At 38.3% G+C, this 22,311-nt stretch overlaps 1 protein-coding gene across 5 annotated transcripts in view; it reads left to right on the top strand.

The window, feature by feature from the left end:
* Positions 1-15,443, top strand: part of syt2a (synaptotagmin IIa) — a 102,243-nt gene extending 86,800 nt beyond the window's left edge. For 3 of the 5 annotated variants that reach the window (XM_084428962.1, XM_084428961.1, XM_084428965.1), the window contains 6 exons: positions 940-1,071; positions 4,046-4,213; positions 4,334-4,501; positions 6,489-6,606; positions 12,583-12,716; positions 12,799-15,443. In XM_084428962.1, coding sequence (XP_084285088.1) covers positions 940-1,071; positions 4,046-4,213; positions 4,334-4,501; positions 6,489-6,606; positions 12,583-12,716; positions 12,799-13,014 — 936 coding nt within the window. In that variant the 3' untranslated portion in view covers positions 13,015-15,443. The remainder of the gene's footprint in view (positions 1-939; positions 1,072-4,045; positions 4,214-4,333; positions 4,502-6,488; positions 6,607-12,582; positions 12,717-12,798) is intronic. The other 2 variants (XM_084428964.1, XM_084428963.1) reach the window with 1 other exon arrangement.
* Positions 15,444-22,311: the final 6,868 nt, after the last annotated feature.

Here is a 22,311-nt window from a genome sequence, read left to right as displayed (position 1 = left end):
CAAATATCAGCGCCCACATTCCAAATTATTGGAAGAATTTTAGTAGCAAAGAATGTTTCATAGACTCTCAAAGACACTGGCCTCGACTTATCTGCAAAAAGAAAATATGAACATATTTTCACCAGAAAACATGTCATTATTTCTCCTTCCTGCAATTCATTTGATTTTTCTTCTTTTATGATTGCACTACAAAGTTATGTTTAATTAAATCCAATCAAAATTGTGTTAGAGTATATTCTATTGTATAGATGGCTCACAATAGACAGCCTTGTAAAGAAATGTTTCTGTAATATTCAATTACAGCACAGGGCACAAAAGTATTAATTACAACAGAACCATTATATGAAATTAAATCACCAACAGATTAAATGATGATATTAGTTCATTAAGATTCACTTCAGCTTTTTTCCATTGTCATTTTGAAGAGCAGCAGGGAGGAACCGTGAGAAATAATGATGTGTAAAATAACACTAATTCTGCTCTAGTACTGTGATCTTTAGTATCTGTCTGCCACAACGTTTCTTCCAAATTGTCCATCATTTTACATTGTATATGTGTGCTGATACGAGTATCATCTGAATCTTTTCTTCCTGTGTAAAAAGCGAGACTCAGGGTTTTATTATACCCTGCAGACTGAGAATCAATTTACGGACAGGCTGCTTTACGACTAGAATCCTTCTGTCTGTCATTCCCTCCACAAAAGTAATGTAGATTGTTGCAAATGGTGTCATGAAAGGAAAAGTGAAATCAAGTCATGTTGCTATGAAGGTCATCGCTGACACAGTTACATACAGTAACACCCGGGTGGTTTGACACCTGGCAAACTTCAGGTAAGCTGAGTATTGGCCCAACGAACCATGATTGGGGAACTTCATTTACCTTCCATCGCCTTTGTTCTAGTTTCTCCTGTAACGGCCATCTGTGCTTTTGTCTCTCCAGAAACAGGAAGAGGATGATGATGAAGAAGATATAGACATGGGATTAACTGAAGAGAAAGAGGAGGAACCTAAAGAGAAGGAGAAGCTTGGAAAACTACAGTTCTCCCTAGACTATGACTTCTCAGACAACAAGGTAACTTGGTCACTTTTTACAGTGTTTAAAACAAATCAGCTTTAATATCTAAGGGAAAGAGAAATGCGTAAAACTACCTTGTAACCAATCATGTCAACGTGTGATCGTCAACGAGTGGATCTCTGAGCTGGTGTGAGTGAGTGGAGGCGGGGTTCATTTGCATATTCATCGAACCGCTTATACTAAATGAGGCAGGGGTGTAGAGTTACGTTCAAGCTATTTTAAGGCATGAAAAAAAAAATTCAAGGAAAAACATTTAAATATGTCATTTTGGTGAAAGATGGGTTTTAAAGGGGACATATCATGCCAAATGCACTTTTTTAGCCCTTAAATGCATTTTGTTGTATATTTGGAGTGTTTAGAAGTACAGAAAAGTTGAAATTATTCTCTTCAGGTGCTTCGTTGATATCTTTATATTCTGTTTTGGTCATATTTTTCAACCTGTTCCGATTTTTCTGTTATCTATGACGTTTTTTGAACTATTACGTCACAGTATTTGCAGCGGAACTGCCAAATAAGGACATTGACTTCCGGCCCAACACTTCGAGCAATCCGCCATTTTTATTTCTCGCTGCAATTTTGTAGTCCAAGCTAAAGGATGCAGAAGTTACGAGAGGGTAAGTTAAAATGTTCGGTTGTTGGATGTAGTAACCCACACGCTTCATTACACCGTCTAATGTAGATAAACTGCCGCGCTTGTGACAAGGGCGCATGTTTAACTGAAAGAACGAGCAGAGAGAGAGAGACCCGGTCGCGCGCGCGCTCACTCTCTCTCTTCAGAGCCAGGCGAAAGTGTAAACAAGACATCACCGTCTCCAAACTAGACGCTGTCTTGCTCTCTATCCCTCGCACATATTAATCAAAATAAATCGACACGGTGGTAAAAGGTAGGAAGACCAAAGTTTCATGTGTAAATACAGTAACACACCAGTGCGATACATCCATAAGAAGACGTTGTTCTGCAGGTTCGTCGTCTTCATTTTCATCTCGCTCCGGCTCCGACTCTGGCTCGAACATGTAAGGCTGGCTGGACAAGTCTTCCGTTGTTGACATTTTGTTAATAACGTGTGAATAAAAAGTTTCTGTGCCGCTAGATAATCGTATCTCTGCTATCAAACTACAAAAATGGCCGAACGGGGTGGAGTTGAACCTCTGCAACCTGGAGAGGGGGCGGGGTATGAAGTGTCTCAATTGTATTTAAAGAGACCGCACCAAAACGAGTTGCTCTCAGACGCACATCAGAAAAGGGGTAGAAAAGGGGCCTGTGGAGCTATAATAATGAAGAATTCAGACCCAAGCATTGCAGTTCCGCTTTATATAGACTACAAATGTATGATTTATATGTAAAAAGGAACAATTTAAAAGCATGATATGTCTCCTTTAAGGTATACAATTATTGACTACAAGGGGACTTTAACAACCGCTTTTGATGATGCACATGGAAATTTGGCTGATCCTTGACGTGATCGTGAACGCAAAGTTAATTCTGCACTAATTTGATCTAATATTTAATGTTTTTTAATATGTTGTAGATTTATGTAGCAAATGAGAATCGATAAAATTATTGACTATATTTTGAGACAAAGGTCTTGTTAATGATTTTCTTTTCTTTTTTCAAGGTAATTAAAGCAACGGTTTTTCAATAACGGAAGAATTTATAAAAGTATGTTATTTGGGGTAAAAGGAAGGCAATAATTAACATGATAAACAGCTGGCTGACTTTTCCATTTGTTGACATGACAGTTAGATTCAGATGGCAAATATCATATATCAAATTGGGTGTCCATCTTAGAGATAATCACCATATTTCTAATGAAACCATAATTTGTATATATTTTTTTTCATTTATATTAATCATATCATATGATAAAATATCATATTTATGTGTTACTACTGTAAAGCTTTATTCAATTATTATGGGATCTCCTTCAATGCTTTCAGAATCTTTATTTTGTTTCTATATTTTTAAAATAAACATTTTAATGACGGTAAATTTATTGAACAAAAATGTATTTGTATTTTGTATTTTGTATTGTGTATTTTATTATTCAAAATAAACAGAAAATAGTACAAACTTTGCTAAAGTGATTGTTTTGAACAAGTATTAACTTAGTATCGCAAGCGTTTGTAGGAAGTCAGACAAAGGCAGATGAATAAAGTTCCAAATGACTCGGTCTAGATTTATGTTAACACCATGTATACACCAATTTTTTGTATCATTGAGATACCATTATAGGTTTTATTCATATTTTTAATTAGCTTTTATTTTTGTTTTCCATTTTTATTTTAAACTTAGGTGAAGTTTGTGATTTTGTGTGTGTATTGTTTTTTTTTTTTTAAATATGTACATGACATCATTTTTATTTCAGTTTTAGTTATTTTAGTACATCAATATAAACTAAACTAAATCCTACAGAGGAAAAGCGGTTTGAAGAATGGATGGATGGACATTACAAATGAAAATGCGAAATTTTGCTTTGGCAGCTAGTGGAAATAAAATACTATTACTTTTTGTATTTTATTTTATTTCAGTTACTTTTATTTCAGGAAAAATTATATGTTTTCTGGTTTTAGTGTTACTTAGCTTTGCAGTCACATTTACCTTTTTTTTGGGTGAATTTCAATGGGTAAAATCCAGTTATTTCGAATGGGAATAAACTCAATTTAGAATTTTGCAGATTTAGCAGCATGTTAAAGTTGGTCACACTGATTCGCCATGTTGTCCAAGAGAAATCTGCTTGGTTTGAGAGTGAAAACAGACAATGGACCTCTTTTGCCCGCAAAATTTCACTGCTATTGGGACCACACTAAGATGATATAAGATAAGGAAAGGAGAAAATCCTTTTGATTTCATCTAGTTTTGAAAAAGTTTCATCTTCGGGACTCTCTGAAGTCAAATACAATGTAATAGCATATTTTCCTTACACCTTGAATACATGTGTATTTTAAAGATCAACACTCTTTTACAATGTAGCTGACAGTGGGCATCCTGCAAGCTGCAGATCTTCTCTCCATGGACAGTGGCGGCACTTCCGACCCGTATGTCAGAGTTTTCATTCTCCCAGACAAGAAGAAGAAGTATGACACCAAGGTGCACAAGAAAACCCTTAACCCTGTCTTCAACGAGACTTTCAACTTTAAGGTAGTGTATCTATTTCAGTACAGTTCCAGTTAACATCATCATCAAATGTGTGCAGAGCAGGGTTTAGACGACCCGATCACTACTCTGTCCCGACACTCATGGGCTGATGTTGATTTCTAGATTGCGTTCACTGAAATGGGAGGAAAGACTCTGGTCATGTCTGTGTACGACTTTGACCGCTTCTCGAAGCACGATGTGATCGGTGAGGTGAAGATTCCCATGAACACCCTGGACCTGGCACAACCCATCGAGCAATGGAGAGACCTGGACAGCGCAGAGAAAGAAGAGGTAAAACTGTCCTTCATCTGTCATTCGCATTGTTAACGAGCAGCTGTCGCCATCTAATAATAGACACCCATAATGTTTCATAATGCTTTATAACACATGTTACAAATGTGATGTTCCCTTTAGCAAATAATTGAAGGACTATTTAATAACTGAAGAGACACTATTGATGTATTATTCACTGAAAATGAAATCTGTTTTTTTTAAATGATCATTGTGTCTTCATTTACACCCCCCAATGTTGTTCCAAACCCGTTTCTTTCTTTTGTAGACCATAGCTGGAGATCGAATGTTCATGCTGCTCTTTTAAAACATTTTAAAATTAACAGTGAAGAAAAATACCATAGAAGTGCATAGTCCATAGCTTTCTGTGAGGATGAGACAGAAATGATGTTGTTATTCACAGAAAATGTTCCTAATCAAATCTAGTTTGTAAGATTTAAATATGCAAATAAAAATATGCAAACCGATGAGCCAAAACATTATAACCACCTGCCTAATATGCTGTTGGTCCTCCGCGTGCTGCCAAAACAGCACTGACCCGCCGAGACATGGACTCTACGAGACCCCTGAAGGTGTGCTGTGGTCTCTGGCACCAAGACATTAACAGCAGATCCTTTAAGTCCTGTAGGTTTGCGAGGTGGAGCCGCTGTGGATTGAGTTTGTTGATCCAGCACATCCCACACAAACTCAATCGGATTGAGAACTGGGGAATTTGGAGGCCAGAGCAACAGCTTGAACTCTTCATCATGTTCCTCAAGCCATTCCTGAAAAATATGTGCAGTGTGTCAGGGTGCATTATCCTGCTGAAAGAGGCCACTTTCACCAGGGAACACCAGTGTCATGTAAATTGACGTCTACATGAATGGCCGGACCCAGGGTTTCCCAGCAGAGAGTTGGCCAGAGCATCACAGTCTCTCCCATCCTGGTGCTATCACTTCCACAGTAAACGGTGCACACGTACACGGCCGTCCACGTGATGTAAAAGAAAACGGGACTCGTCGGACCAGGCGACCTTCTTCCACTGCTCTGAGGTCCAGTTCAGATGCTCACGTGCCCATTGTAGGCTTTTCGCCGGTGGAATGGGGTCATCACAGACACTCTGATTGGTCTGCGGTTAAGCAGAGCTTAGTGTAGCGCTGCAGAGTGTAATTCACTCTGTGTTGTGACCAACGCTGTCTCATGACCAATTCGTACGTATTTTACGAGGTGGATAATTTGTATGAATTTGTATGACCTCATTTGTACGGATTCATACGATTTGTCTAATGATGGGTAGGTTTAGGGGTGGGGTAATGGGTAGGTCAATCATATGAATTCATACGAATTGGGCAACTCGTAAAATACGTACGATTTAGCAAAAAACGTACGAATTTGTACGAATTAGCCACCTCGTAAAATACGTACGAATCGCCTTGAGATTGGTTTGGTTGTGACACATTCCTTCTATAACCATCATTAAAATATTGTGTGACTTGTGCCACAGTAGAGCTTCTGTTGGCTCGGACCAGATGGGATAGCCTTCGTTGCCCTCGTGCATCGATGAGCCTTGGGTTCCCAACACCCGGTCGGCGGTTTGTAGTTTGTCTCTCCTCAGGATCACTGTTGGTAAATTCTCACCACTGCTGGCCTGGAGAAACACACAAGTCTTGCCGTTTCAGAGACACTCTGACCCAGTCGCCTTGCCATAACAATTGTCACTCAGATCTTTATTCCTGCCCATTTCTCCTGCATTCAACATATTGATTACGAGAACAGATTGTTTGCTTACCATCTAATCTACCCAGACCTTAATATGTGGCCTTGTTAGGAGATGATCAGCTATATTTATATTTAAATTATATAATTTGCATATTTAAATCTTACAGAATTAATATATTTTAATTGGTCATGTCATGATCGGACACCCAACATTTGGCATCATTCATATCAGACTGATTTTCAGACTGTCCCTTTAAGACCAACTATTTTTTATTTTTCCCCAACACAGCCTGAAAAGCTTGGAGATATCTGCATCTCTCTGCGCTATGTACCTACAGCTGGAAAACTCACCATCTGTATCCTAGAGGCGAAGAACCTGAAAAAGATGGATGTTGGGGGACTCTCAGGTACACACACACACATAATGCACCGCTTTTCTCTTTTCTCTCTCCTCCAGAGAGTGGGTGGAGATAAATGCACGCAGAAGACTGGATGTTCCTGCATATGCCATAACAATAAAATAATGTTTTCTCTTAGACCATATATGTGCATATTTTATTCAGTCTTTGTCTCCGCTTTAATGAATGAATGAATTGGTTATGTTTCTGTCAGACATGCACAGCACGCTTCAGCGCTGCAGCAGTGCACTCGTGTCACGCCTGTGCTTTAGTGTCAGCGGTAGCCATGCAGAAAAGATTGCGCTCACGTGCTGACTCTGCAGTCCTGCGCCACACTTCCCCTCCAGTCAGTTCTCACTGCTGCCATCTGCTGGCGGCTAAGAGAACTGCACGGCTCAAAACATTGCAAGGACCAGGATTAAAGGCCTTTCTTAACCATCGAATCTTGAGTGAAATCGGAAGTGATTTACAGAAAAGACTGGGATGCGTCTCAGTCAGCTCCCTAGCTCCCTATTGTGTACATTCGGGCACTGGAAAGGACAGTAAAGACTCTGGCTCACTACACATTGGGACACTGATGGCAGGGTTTCAGAAGGTTTTATAAGGGTACATTTAAGACTTTTTAAAGAACGTTTTAAGACCAACTTATGTTTTATTGACAAAGTTTGGGAGGAACACGTTCAAATTATCTATCCAATCATCACGTCATTCCAATCATCACATCATTCCAATCATCAGGGCTGCGTTCAGCCCCGACAAAACGTTGCACAACGTTTTTTAAACAGAAACGGTGATGCGTTGAACACACTGTTCTGATGACGCAAGAGTTGCAACTATGGCAGCTGAGAAGGCCATTCTTTGTGTTCTTTGTATGACATTTGGTATAGAAATAAACAATGGTAATTAAGTGCTTTTCCTAAAAATGAGAAAGAAAATACAGGGTATTAAAACAGTATGAACTACAAATAAAGTCAGTATGTGAGGCTAAATAGATGTGTTTTAGTCTGAATTAGGTAAGATGTGTGCTTCCATTTCAGTTTCAGCAATCCCTTCACTCGATTGGGATGTTTTCTTTTGTTCTGGGCAGCAAGTACAGTAACTGTAACATCGGGCATATTTTGTAGTATTAAACACATATTTATACTGACTTCATCAGGCTCAGAAAATTATTTACAAAGAATGGCCTTCTCAGCTGCCATAGTTGCAACTCTTGCATCATCAGAACAGTGTGTTCAACGCATCACCGTTTCTGTTTAAAAAACGTTGTGCAACGTTTTGTCGGGGCTGAACGCAGCCCAGGTTATTCCAACCAGCTGTCAACAATCAGTAATCAACATGTCTACCCAATCAGCATGAGTGGAGGCTTATATATATATATATATATATATATATATATATACACACACACACACACAGTCAACTCACCTATGTTCCTAGGCAGTTTTCAGCATTCCTCCACCACCCCGTCTCCTCACACTCACGTGGTTACTTTCCTAACCAGAAATACAGGGGGAATACTCTGGGTTCGGGCCAAAGTACCGAGCTCAGAGCCCTCTCCTCGGATAGCACGCCAAATATGCATACTACTTTACTTTATCTGATTATTTGTAAGTGTGAACTCATGAATACGGCAATATGTTCTTTAAGGATAGTGTCTAGGGAGCATACATTAGCAACATTTCAAAGTAAAAATACAAACTGATCTAACTTACTTTTTAATCAACTTTACATGAAGTATGTTGAGGCTTTAGTACCTCTGCTTCAACCACTTGAATGTGGAAATAACTTTTACCTTCTGATCAGACTCATTGTATCTATATACCTCTATGACACTGCTGTTTCTCCTAAATAGAGCTTAAAGGGATACTTCAGGATTTAGCATTAAGCTTTGTATCAGTAGAAAACATGTAGTATTTTCGAATTACCGTGCTTTCCTCCCTCATATCCCCCTGAGACGAGAGATTTATGTATTTTTTTTGTCTGGAAAAAATCCTCCGACTACGCAAAAATCGTTATTATACGTCATCGGAGGATTTTTTGGCCAGAGGCTAAAGACTACAGCCAGTAGTAGGAGCTAGTTCCGCATTTTCTCAACCCACCCATAGAGGGTGGGATCTCACTCACTCACTCATTGAATGTACAAACAGTGTCAGCCATCTTTTATTTGGAAGCTAAGCTAACGGGTTCTTATTCTGTGGAGAAAGCTGAGTAGTAGGGGTTACCATACATCCTCTTTTTCCCGGACATGTCCGGCCATCGAGATCGTCCAAAATGTCCGGGATTCAGCTTTTGCTTTCTGCAGTCAACATTCATTGTTTACATGCACACCTTTTGTTTCAATCTAACTGAATTCATTCCGATTGGTGAATCTGAATGTAGTGTTTACATGAACGCTAAACAAGTGATCGGTTGATGTGCGTTTTACCATTGCTAAGAAAATACCCGCTCCTCCGTGAGAGATACGAGACTGGTGCGTCTGCCTCAGTAATCACGCCACCGGCCTCGCGCCGTTCTCCCGCGGCCCTAGCCTTGGCACAGCAATGAAGAAATTAAGCTTTGGAAGTATCAAGGGGTCCTCTCATGAATTGGCAATGGTGTCAAAGGACGACGAACCAGGGTTTGGAATTTTCCTAGATTTGACTGCATCAACATATGTCTCCATGGATGGCCAAATCTCTCTCAGCCACTGGTAAATTCTCCAACCAACAGTGACCACAGAAGTGTAAAGGGAATATAGAAGACTTGGTCAAAAAAGACACAACAAAAATCTTCTCTTCTTGCTGGAGCACAATTAAACAGTGAATGTAAAGCCTTCAACAGTTTGTCTATCTGCCATTTTGCAAAGCCACGTTTGAAGGCATTGTGCAGAATGTGGAGTCCACAACTTCCAACAACGGCAAGCTGTGATCCAAATTGAGTTAGAAACATTTCCAATTTATGTTTGGCCCCGTCCATTGATATCGACACCATATTTCGTAAATTCAGTTTCTCCACACACTCATGGAAGTAAAAAATCAGAATGGTAATTTAATATAGGATGTGTCATAAAATGTTTCTGTTCTACAGACGCCAGGCTATTCATAAGTGGGCTATCAAAACATTATGGATTGCATACAGAAGTCAGCTGTCAAGAGTTTTCATAATAATCATTATGTTGGCTCATCAATCCTTAGTACATACATGTCAACTGCTCTCTCTGGATCTGAATGTCCGTTTGGCAAAAATACCTTTCCTAGTTACAATTATTGTTAATATGAGTTCAGACAGTTACATAATCAAATCATAAAAGCTGACAGGATAAGAGATTACGCATGCATAAAACTCACCATAAAATTATGAACTAAATTCTGAGCTGTGGCATGTCCAAGGAACTGGGAACCAAAATATTGAGACTGAACGCAGTCACCAGTCCAGTGGCGAATATGCAGATCCGTTTGTTTGTTGTTGGTCCTTCTGTTAAGGCTCTCGTCGAACATAACCACAAAAGAGTCTTTGCTCACCTCTGAAATCAACTGCTGTTTAATAAATGGTGCTATTCCAAATTTCACCAAGTAACCCGTTTTAATAGTTATGAATCAGGAAACATAACACGAAAGATCTTTTCGATATCGTTATTTGATTTGTAGGAGTCGTGGCAGCTTACAGTACGCATTGCCCATAACGACTTCAGTGTTGATGTGCAGCCCTTAAGTCATTTTGGTTGAGTGTTTTTGCAGCGGGAAATTCACATGTGGAAGAAACCGTCGCAGCAGGAGATTCGTGTGTACACGAGGCTGACACACTCTTTGTATTTGTTGCGGTTGTGTCTAGAGAACAGTATTGTAATATATTTGAAGTCTGCGCGACACCTTCTTGCTGTTTGGTGCTGGCCAAGTGTGATTCGACTGCTTTGATCCCCATCGTACTCAACTGGAATTCTTAAATTCTTTCGACATGTTGAACAATAAGCTTGATAAACATTCCCTGGTACAGACTTCAACCAACCCGCAAACTTTTTTGTCTTTTGTCCTTTTAGGCTGGAATACTGTAAACATTTCCCCATTTCTCCAACCTATTTTTCAGCCTTCCAATCGAACTACAAATAGCGCGCTTTAGAAAGGGTTCATCTGCGCATGTTTGTCAAGTTCTTCTTCGGGTGACTGACAGATGAAGCAGCACTTACCACCATCTACAGTTTGTAGATTCAACCCTTCAATTGTTCAATGAATATTGAGCGATCTAAGCCATGTAGCACCGAAATTACGCTTTCGCTTCACTTTAAAATGAAACACGTGAAGAAAACAATCCCCCACGAATATTTTAAGACTTGCTGCTCTGATTTAAGACCTTTTTAAGGCCTTTATTCATGGAAGAGCGATTTAAGACTTTTTACATTTTTTCTAAGACCTGCGGAAACCCTGTGATAGGGACATGTCAACATCCTCGTTGTACAACGGCCCTAATGGTATTTATGTACAACAGCAGAACTGATATCTTTCTGACATTATTTTTTGTCATTTAAAGTACATTATGATAAATATTGCTTGTTACATATACAATTGAGACAGCCGTTAAAATGGGAGACTGTCCCTTTAATTAATGTTTATTTGTGGGGGACTGTCCCTTTAAACAGTTCGATGGCACAAGGCAGTAAATAAATAAGAAACAACTACAGAGTGTCTTTAAAAAACTCTTTTGTGCAGAACTACTTCCTTCCGCCAAGGATTTAAATCGCAAGTTGACAGTTTGACAGTTGAGCCCAAGCCTCCTTTACTAATTCTAAAACGCCACTTTAGTAACGAAGGAACGTTGAGTCGCTTCACTGAAGCTTATTGTATTATGTAGAGTACATTATGGTATTATGAGAGCGAGATCAACTAAACGAGTGTATTACATCCGATATAGCATTCATTCTTTAGGTCCATGTCCATAATATTATATCCAAAAAATTAGTTTGAATGTCCGCTGAGAAAAGCGCTATGTTCGTCTTTGTTCTTCCCATGACAGCACTAAAACAACTTCCTTATTCTGACTCACTCATAAAGACAGTCTTTGCCGCCATCTAACGCTGTAATAATTTAACTTTCACTGAAGTCCATATCACGATCCTTTCTCAATACCAAATACGGCATATTATTTTTAACCACTATCTACATAGTGCCAGTGGCAAATTCCTGAAGGACTGGCCGAGGTGACGCTGTTCTCTGCGGGTACTTGAGCACTGGACGGCCACTGACGGCCTGGAGCTCACCTCATCAAAAGCATCTCAACAGATTGTAAAATAGGCACTATGATTATATACAACGCATTCTCATCCTAGGGCGTCATATACTGACACTTTTGACATTTCGTCTACATCCAACGCACATGGCACCCTTTAGCGTCAATATGACACGCAGATAGCTTTGTTCGGTTATGGGTAGGTTTAGGTCTGGGGTAGGGTTAGGGTTAGACCGCTAGGAGGCGCCTTCTGGCCCATATCTATCTGCGTCTCATATTGACGCTAAAGGGTGCCATGTGCGTTGGATGTAGACGAAATGTCAAAAGCGTCAGTATATGACGCCTTAGGATGAGATCGGGCTGTTATAGGCTATATTAGTCACATATTTGAGGTCGAAATAACTACATTCTCGCCTAAAAAAAAAAAATTTTGCTACATATGATTATCCATCCAAAGAGCACCTCAAGCAAACATTTTGAGTGCTGGAAGCGCTTCTCTACAGACATTTGGTAAATCTTAAAACTACTTGACAGTCGCCGCAAGCGGAGTGATACAAACGGTGAAACGCTTCCAGTTCTGATACTGATACTGTGAATATTGCACGGCTGACTCTCAGCCAATCAGATTTGAGAACCAGAAAGAACTGATAGATCGATAGATAGATAGATAGATAGATAGATAGATAGATAGATAGATAGATAGATAGATAGATAGATAGATAGATAGATAGATAGATAGATGACATATATAATTGCATAATGACTGACACTGGTAAACCTTTACAGATCCCTATGTGAAGATTCATCTTCTGCAAAATGGGAAGCGACTGAAGAAGAAGAAGACGACTGTGAAGAAGAACACGCTGAACCCGTACTACAACGAGTCCTTCAGCTTTGAGATCCCACAGGACCAGATGCAGGTACGCTTTGCACGGCTCAACACAAGAGTTTACCTTTTTGTGCTCCTTCAAACTTTGAGCACAATATCTGTTTCTTTCTCAGAAAATACAAGCTGTGGTCACGGTGCTCGACTACGATAAGATCGGAAAGAACGACGCCATCGGGAAGATCTGGGTGGGAAGCAAAGCGCAGGGAACTGAGCTTCGGCACTGGTCCGACATGCTGGCAAACCCACGCAGGCCCATCGCTCAGTGGCATCCACTCAAACCTGAGGAGGAGGTGGATGCCACGTTAGCAGCCCTCACTGCCAAGAAGTAATCCTGTTCCTCTACCTTCCCTCCTTCCCTCTCTCCTTTACCTCCTCCCTTCCTTTCTTCCACTTTTCAACATGCACTACATGTCATCTTACCAAGTCAGCACCGAATTACAGCCATGGGCCACCAGCCTAAAGGTATTAAAGAAGACGATTCGGCCTCATCAACTGCTAAAATGAGATAGTGGATCAGGGTGTAATGAGCGAGACTGTTTCCACAGATGTTTTTGAAGACAGGCCGAGCTTGGCCTGTATATCCTTGAGGTTTATTCACAGAAGAGAAGAGATGTAAGCTCACATTCACACCCATATATCCAACAGATCAACAGCATTCCAAAGTTTTCCATCGGGGACCAGGGATAGAAAACACTGCCTCTTCCACTGCCTAATTTAACACATTCCTTTCTAGATTCGCTGGTCATCTAGATGAAATCAGTTGTTACGTTTGTTGAGTCTGAAAGGACAGTTGAAGAATTGTTTATCATTATGAATAAGTAAAAAAAAAAACTAGAGGAAATGGGGACTGGAGAGATAGAGTTGGACTTGATGCTCCTGACCCAGCCAGAAGGTATCTTTCAGGTGTCGATTACACTGCCTGCAAAACAACCTCTTCTTCCATTCTTCGGTTCCAGCTGTCAGCTGGCTTCTTCCACTGCCCAACATCCTAACAAACCCTGACAAAAAGGAGACAAGCCTTGAAACATCACGAAATAAGCAATTCTTAGCTTCCAGGGACGTCTTCCTGTTAGCATCGGTATATTTGTTTCTTTGTGTTGATTTCTTGTAGATGTCTTCTGCCTGAGCACTTTAAACGAAGGTGTGTTTTTGTTCTGGTCAATGCTTCGGTTTTAACCTGCTTTTATTTGTACCTGCATTCGGGAGTTTTTGTGTGTTTTTTGATGTTCTGAACCCACTCATTAATTAAAGGAATAGTTCACCAAAAAAAATGCAAATTCAGTCATCATTTACTCACTTGCCTTTCTTACGGCAGTGGAACACTAAAGGAGACGTTTCAAAGCATGTGCGCGCTGCTCTCTTCCATTCAATGGAAGTCAATCGGGACCATCAAGCTTAAAAAAAAATATGAATTATCCATTTATATCCCAAGTCTTCTGAAGCCTTACACTTTTAGAAGAAAAAGTTCTAGAACCTCAAAGGTCGGGCATTTCATATATAGAATCTTTTAGGGGTTCCCTCCATGTGATCATTTGAAGGTTTTAGCTTAATTAATTCAACAATTTTTAATGCTAATTAAATTGTTTGAATTAAACAGCTCGTAAACATACTTTATCAATAGAAACAAATTTAAATAACTCATTAAGCTTGAAATGATTATTCAATTATTTAAGACATTTCTCATTATATAGAACCTTTTTTGCATATAGGATTCTTTAAAACCGAGTCAAGAACCCTAGGGTTCTATATAGAAGACCAGTGAACCCGACATGTCTGACAGAGTGATATTTAAGTCGTTTTTCACAAAATTCTTGCTTGGTCGCCATGCACTTTCATTGTGTGGAAAAGAGCAGCTTGAACATTCTTCAAAATGTCTCCCTTTGTCTTCGACGGAAGAAAGTACGAAATACGAAGTACGAAGTACGAAAGAAAATACAGGTTTCGAAAAACATGGAGTGAACTATTCCTTTTGAGAACTTCCATCACTTTTTGTTTTCATTTTATACTCAATGTTTAAACCAGAAGTTCTTATGGATTTATGAGAAGAGTTGATGGAGGGTACTGTTACGTGTGTATTTACTGCACATCTTACCAAACCACTGAACTTATTTGCACTACTGGAACTGCATTCTGTACATGTTGCTCTATCAATCTCAATATGAGCTGTCAGAGTTTGCATTTGTTTAAAAAGGGAAAATTGTGTCAACTGTAAGCTGCTTTAGGGCTTATAGTATGATGAGTCATTGTGTGAGGATGTGAATCTCAGAATATGATTTGCTTAAGACCGACGGAGAAGTAAATCTGCGTGCGTTTTATCCTCATATTGCCTGGAGAAACTCTTTTGGCAATGATGATACCTTGTGATATCGGTTCAATTATTAAGTAGTTGGGAAATTAAGCAAATTCGCAAACCTGATTTGGATCAAGACCTTTTTGTGGAGCATAATTATTGAGTAGGCTATAGACTTTTAAACCAGGCCAAAAACTACATGTAAAGACCCATGAGTGGATTTGAGGGAGACTTTGTTGTGTACATGCTGTAACCCATTAAAAACCCACTCTCGCAAGGAAACGTCACTTTAGCGGCTTTTATCCTCAACCAAAAAACATGCAAACGTCACTCTACTGCCACAATCAGATTGGATGATTGCAGTAGTTCATCCATTTTTATGGTTAAGTCTGAAATCGTGAAATTCGAAGCCCTATGATTTTGTCTTTCTGCGAACACACAAAGGTTTTCATTGCCGAATGTTAGAGACCTTTAAAAAAAATAAAAAATAATGAAAGAGGACAGATTTGCACAATAAAATAATTTAAATCTGCTCATGCTCTATATTCCAAGTCTTCAGAAATCCCATAATAGCTTTGTGTGAGGAAAATAAATTTACACAGTTAACCCAAAATTTAAAATTCTGTCATGATTTGCTCACCCTCATGTCTTTTCAAACCGGTATGACATGCTTTCTTCTGTGGAACATAAAAGAAGATATTTTAAGGACAGTTTTTGTCCAATTAATGAAAGTCAATGGGGTCCAAAACAAGATTGGACCCCATTGACTTTCATTGTATGAACAAAAAAAAAAAAAAAAAAAAACACTAAAAGTCATACCAGTAAATGATTACAGAATTTTCCATTTTGGATGAGCATTACCTTTAAGTCTTAAAATTTGAAATATTTCCCACCCTGCTGTGGTTAGGGGCGGGGCTAATTATTTTATCCTAGTTTATTTCGTAAACATAGTAAATCAAATCAAAAGTCGCTTCAGTGACGTTACCCTTGATAAAACAGAAGCAGCTCTTCTGACAGGCTGTGTTCAGTTGCAATAGCAGGTATTTCCGTCCACATTCACAGTGCCGTTTGAAATTTTTGCTGGTCTAATGAATGTGTGATTATTTGTTTATCATGCTTTCGTTTTTCCGCTAGTATCGAAACATCATTTAGGGATCACTGTCTTCGTTTACTCTGTCAATGTCATTTTTTCAGGTTTAATCTCTTACACAAATATGTCCCTTATTTCAAAGAACGTTCACAAAAAAAAAAGTCGTAACTTGCAACTAACACCCCCTCCCCAAACCCATAGGCGTGTAGTTTAACCTATATATGCATAGTTCCTACTTTATGATGATACTGCATGTTACAATACAAAAAAAGATGCGCATGTTTCAGAGATGAAGCAAAAAATATATTGTGTACCTAAGTAGGTGTTCTTTGTCATTTTAATAACGAAACGGAGGAGGATGAGATACTGTGTATATTTTCTAATCAAATCAAATATGTATTTATTTTCTGTGAGTGGGTACTGGAGAGAATATGAAGTAAACTAGACTAATCTTCATTTTCAGATTCAATCCATGCCTGGACATCATGAGCAAATACTGTATGTTAAGTGCTTTGTGTGAAATAATATAGAATGAAAACGTAGCCGCATGCTTGCCGTCTACTAATATTGTTAAGGAAGAAAATGTTTATGTATTGATTAATTCATTTATATTTATTTTTCAGAGTAATATTTCTATGTTTCTTTGTCCTAATATGTTTGTTGGGAAGTAAAAAAATTCCACCGGGGGCTCCAAGTGAATATTTTCCTCCATCCTGTAGGATCCTGTAATCAGCAGTAATCAGTATCTCTGTCTGAAAGTTTTGGATCATACAGAATCATGAAAACTAACACCTTTTATTCTTTTTCCCTTCTTATTCACTGTCAGTGCCAATTAGAGAAGTCACGTTTACTGCCATTTTATCTGACTTTGCGTCATATTTACGTGATTTTTTTCGGACCAACCGTCTACCTTGGCGACAAAGTCGCCAGAGCACAATAGTATCAATCGTGTTACAGAAAACTTGGAGTCCCCATTGTTTTCTAAAAAAAAAAAGAAGCTTTTCTTTATGAGTCTTTTACATACTGTAATAACAGCGTTTAACTAGCCAATAAACAGTAAGTTTGTGTGTGCGAGTGTGACTAAGATAAAGCCATAAGACTTGAGCTAAATCTTTGGAGCTCAGCTATATAGATGATCCTAAAACGTGTCCTCCTTTCATAGGCCGAAGTTCCTCCTCGACATTCCATGTAGTCTGTGAAGCTACGGGGCCACACTGTTTCCTAAAATGTGCTACGTTATAAGAATTATTGGCAGTTTAACTTGCAATAGTCAGTTTTTCTGTTAACAATGTGTCTTGATGTTTATTATGATGATTTCAGTCTATATTTAGTTTTGTAAACGCCTTGATTTAACACAAAGTGTGCTAGGGACGTCTGTTTGAACACATGCATGTGTTCGTTGCCATTCCACTATGTATGTATACACATGCATTATTAAAAGGGCAATTAAAAAGGAGGTTTAGAATGGCTGTCTAGCCATGAAAACACAGGATGTAAAAGTTCTTGTTTTTACCATTTTAATAATAATTCACAATCCCAAATTCGTTATGGGAAAACTGAAACGTGTATCATGCCATTTGGACAAGAAGATTCAACAGAATGATGCAGAAATTCAGCTTGTCCAAGTCATTTCAATCAGCATTTCTTGAGGTTTGAGTGTGATTGTGTGTGACTTTAAAAAATAATGCATAGGCCCTTTAATAAATAATCATTTTTCTTTGTGAATTACTCGAGCACTGCCATTCTGCCTGTATGGCAGCATGCACAATGAACATTTGTTTGAAACATTCCTGATCGCCAACCATTGAGTTGTCACTTGCAAGCAAAGATATGTTGGAGCAGTTTAAAAAAAACGCTGATGGATTCCATCTTTATCTTGCTCTCCATGTATAAATCGGCTTACAAAACCAGCTCAGTTGTCTTTGTTAATGCTCTGTGACTGTTTTATGTCATACAACATCAATGAGAGTGTGCTCTTACGCCCATAACAGAGACGTTATCACCTTTGTTTTTGAATGCTAGCCGATGCTATCATGTCTGCTTTGGTTAATCACATAGCAAACATTCTGGGGGAAAAGATTTAAAAGCCTGCCATTGTGTCTCTTTTATTTAATTCTTCTCTTGCACTTTTCATTCTGCTTATCTGGAGTTGTAAAATGCTCTTTTTTTTCAATTTGTGGTGGTCTTTTATTTTTTCGTCGGTGGGAGACTGCGAGGGTTTAGCCCTCAGGCTATGTTTGTACCTGTTTCGGTGTTCTCGTATGTGTGCGTGTGTTCATGTCCGTATTGTCGTGCCTAGTGTGGATCAATCGCATGCTTTAGCCCTTGATGGGACACTTTGAGAAAACATTGCTCACAGACTCTTCCCACAACCCCCTAGTGGACAGTACATGAGCATCAGCAATCCTTGTAAAGACGTCAAGGGAACCAAATAGCTCTACAGATTTATCATGTGTGTTACCAGCTCTGTACTGAAACAAATGAGAAAATAAAGGCCTTTTAATTACACTTCATTCTGATTATAATGTTGTTGTACGTTATTTAACACTGATTTTCTTCTCTGTTTGCTTTATTTATTTTTTATCTATTACAGCTCTGACAATGTGTAAGGAAGCAGATATTTAATAAAAGGTGGTACTGACTTTAAAAACCCTTTCAAAAAAGAAGTAAACTTCAAGTTTATTTTATTAGGTAAAATTCACATATATTTTCCAAGTATACTTAATGTAGTATAGGTGCCATAGTAAAGAAAAGTTAGATGTAAACTTGTGTACTCACAGCTAGTAACACTTAAAAGCACACCAATTTACTTCCAAGAAGTGTTTAAATAATACATGAACAAGTATACTACTAGTACACAGATATTTGTATACTTGCAACACTGTGAAAAGTGATCAGTTGACTTAACTTAAAAAAAGTAAGTTATGTGAACTTGACCATTTTTTTTTTATTACATGAAGTTTATTTACTTGATAGTTTTAAGGCAACGGGTTTCCTCACTTTTTTAAGTTATACATCTGATCACTTTTTGCAGTGTACATATAGTATACTTGAAAATTATACTTAATTTGACTTAATAAAATGAACTTTAAGTTCATTTTTGTTCGGGAAAAGGAATAGATGGTCTGATAAGAAATGGCTGATGGAGTTTAAATGTAAATGCACACCTGGCATTACACATAAATGAAGTGTAATTTCTTCAGAGGCGCATAAGGACACCAAAAACATTACAGTGAAGTGGTGGAACCTAAAATGGCTGTGTGATCATCCTGGCAGGCAGAGGGCAGCACTGCACCTAAAAAGGCACTTGACTACATTTCCTGCATTTAACAGTGTTATTAATAATCGTAACAGGCAAACAACAAACACAATCATAAACAAAGTGCTGTGAGATTTGGTTCAAGGTTACAGGTTAAAAACAGTGGACAGTGAAAATAAACACAAAGCATTTGAAATGGCATATTATATGTGTGATGTGTTTTCTATTTTATCCATATAGATACTCTTAATTACAAACAAAAAAGGCATAAATAAATATAAAACACATTCAATAATGGTGCCATCACGTATCCATTCTTCAGCCCGTCAGGTCATATATAAACACTACAATTGTAAAAGTAAACAGGAATCGAGTTAAAGGAGGGACATCATTCCTCAGTGGGAACATTCCTTTTAGAATGTTCTGGCAGAGCTTCTGAAGATCATACTGGACTATATTAGACCGCCTGCTTCAGGGCAATTCGATTTTGATAGATGATCAAATACTCTTTAAAGGAATGGCAGTTTGTACAGCTCTTCCCTGCTGAAAGGCCAGAAAAGTTGGTGAACAATGCTGTGGTTTGGATGCTTGTTGTGTGATACTGGTGTGCTGGTGTTCCCACAAAGCTTCTTAACAGCAGGCGTTTTCTAGTCAACCAGTTTCACCAAAAACCTAGTCGACCAGCCTCATGAAGTACATTTTGCTGGTGAAAGTATGTTTATGCTGGGTTACCATCTAAGGTTACAAAAAGTTGTTTTTCTTTTATTTATTTTTACTTTTTAGTAATGCCATAAGAACCATTTCCGGCTCCCCAAAGAACCTTTCAATGAACAATTCTAAAAAGAACCCTTTTTTTTATCAGCAGGAAATCACATTTAATTAATTAATTTTTCATCTCGGAATATTTATTCAAAATGTCATAACTGGACACGATACTGGAATTTTGATACGATACCTTGGAAAATATCGATATTCTATATCATTTTCGATACCACAGGGAAATCTGCCATCTATACTGCCATATCAATATTTTTTTATCACATAATTTTTGATAATTTGAGTAAATTTGTTGCAATAGCTTGCACACAGTGCAGGGAGGCTTTATTGAAACTAAAAAAATATATAAAAAAAAGACAAGTAAATAGTCAATAATAAAATAATAAGTAAACAAATGGCAAACGATAGCACAAATAAATAAATTAGAATATAGAGAAAAACGTTTTTTTTCAGGTGGGTCTAACAGTATAGAATTACATTATAGAATTCAGGTAAGAATTACTACAGAAATTAAATAAAGTAAACAAATGTAAAAAATAACACTGGATACTCTTCAATCTAAAAATTACATACAGATCAATTCTTACATTTAAAGTTAGGAAGGTTACTCAGTCAAGTGAGTATCTCTTTGTATTTTTGTTCTTTGATTAATATGACAAACAGCAGCAGGAATATCAGGCTGCTGTCACTTTAAGAGCTCATGCACGGATCCAATATACTGTTACGCAACATGACGTTTTCTTTCTCAACTATTTACGCTCCAAAACTGACTGTGCTACCTGAATACTCGCCAAGACGTGCATTTGGACATCATTTTGTGTGTATTTGCCTGTTTGAGCACAATAAGCAACGAAAAAGAACCAAATTTGATACTCGCAACCCGCGAGCTGTTTGAGAGGCGGCTTTATGTGCGTACCACTTATATAGATCACGGAAAACCTGAATAAACTTATGCGCAACACCCGCAACCACATGCCAAGATTCAGGCACTGTAACACCAACAACAGAAGAGGCAAGTGTGTGTCAATGTGCCTTCAGAAAAAAGAAAGGGCGCAAGCATGCATAGCTGATATCGGTGTATCAATACTGCAGATAATGAGTATTGTAATAAGTTTCAGATATTTAAACATTGATAAGTACATTTGACAACACTAACTTCTACAATCATTAGGTCTGCTTAAATCCCACCCCTACAAGCTCATGTTCATCTTCCTCCACTTTTGAGTGCAACCCACATCTCAAAATCCAATCAACAACCAATGCACAAAACCAATCCCACATTTCCTCTTCCATCACAATATGGAAGAAAAGATCTGCTGCTACTTCCGTTTCAGCATGACTTCAATAATCTAAAGAACCTTTTTCCACTATCAAGAACTTTAGTGCAATGGAAAGGGTTCCATGGCTGTAAAAGGTTCTTCATGGAGCCATAGATGCCAATAAATAACCTTTATTTTTAAGACCTTTAAACCAGCCTGGACCAGTGTGGACATTCATTCTGGGGTTTTTAGGATGGATTTTAGCACTTCGTACACTGATCTTGAAACATTTAGAGTTTAGAAAGGGCATTGAGAAAACATTCAATTCATTGGATGTTTTTGAGGGAGTTTTTAGGAACCAATTCTGTGGCTACAGTGTTAACCCAGGTCAACCTTGCTTTAGGTGGTGAAACCAGTTAACTAGTTAAAGTTGTGTTTTGTAACATTGTTAACCAACCAGGTCCTCACCAGCAAAAATGGATTATTAGCTCTGACCAGGTCAATTAAGGCCTCGATATATAAGTCAACTGGTGTGACGTAATTGCGAACAAAACCAGGCCAAAGCAAAGTTTGTTTGGAGTTCATTTTGGGAGTTTGAAAGAGCTTGCCAAAGTCAACTTTCCAGAAAAGTTTGCTTTGGGTGGTAAACAACTTTGAACTACCATTGGTATTACAAGGTATTTCAAACTTGTATTTACCCCTAAGCGAAGAACGAAAAATAACTTTGCTGTGAGTATATTGAGGCCTTTAAGATGGTTGACCTCAGCTCCACTTGCAAGTCTAGCTGGTCAACCACCTCAACCAGTTTAAGCCAGAATACATGTAAATCCAGCTAAGCAAGTTTTAGCTGTATTTTGTAAGCAGGTGGTTTGCACTTTCTTTCTTCTCCGGAATACAAAAGAAGAAATTTTGAAAAATAAAGAGTTTTGGTGACCACTGAAATTCATTGTA

The sequence above is a fragment of the Rutilus rutilus genome (assembly GCF_951802725.1).
Source record: "Rutilus rutilus genome assembly, chromosome: 13".
In the NCBI taxonomy this organism is placed as follows: domain Eukaryota; kingdom Metazoa; phylum Chordata; class Actinopteri; order Cypriniformes; family Leuciscidae; genus Rutilus; species Rutilus rutilus.
Note: the sequence above shows the minus strand (reverse complement) of the source record. Positions and strands in the feature narration are given on the sequence as shown.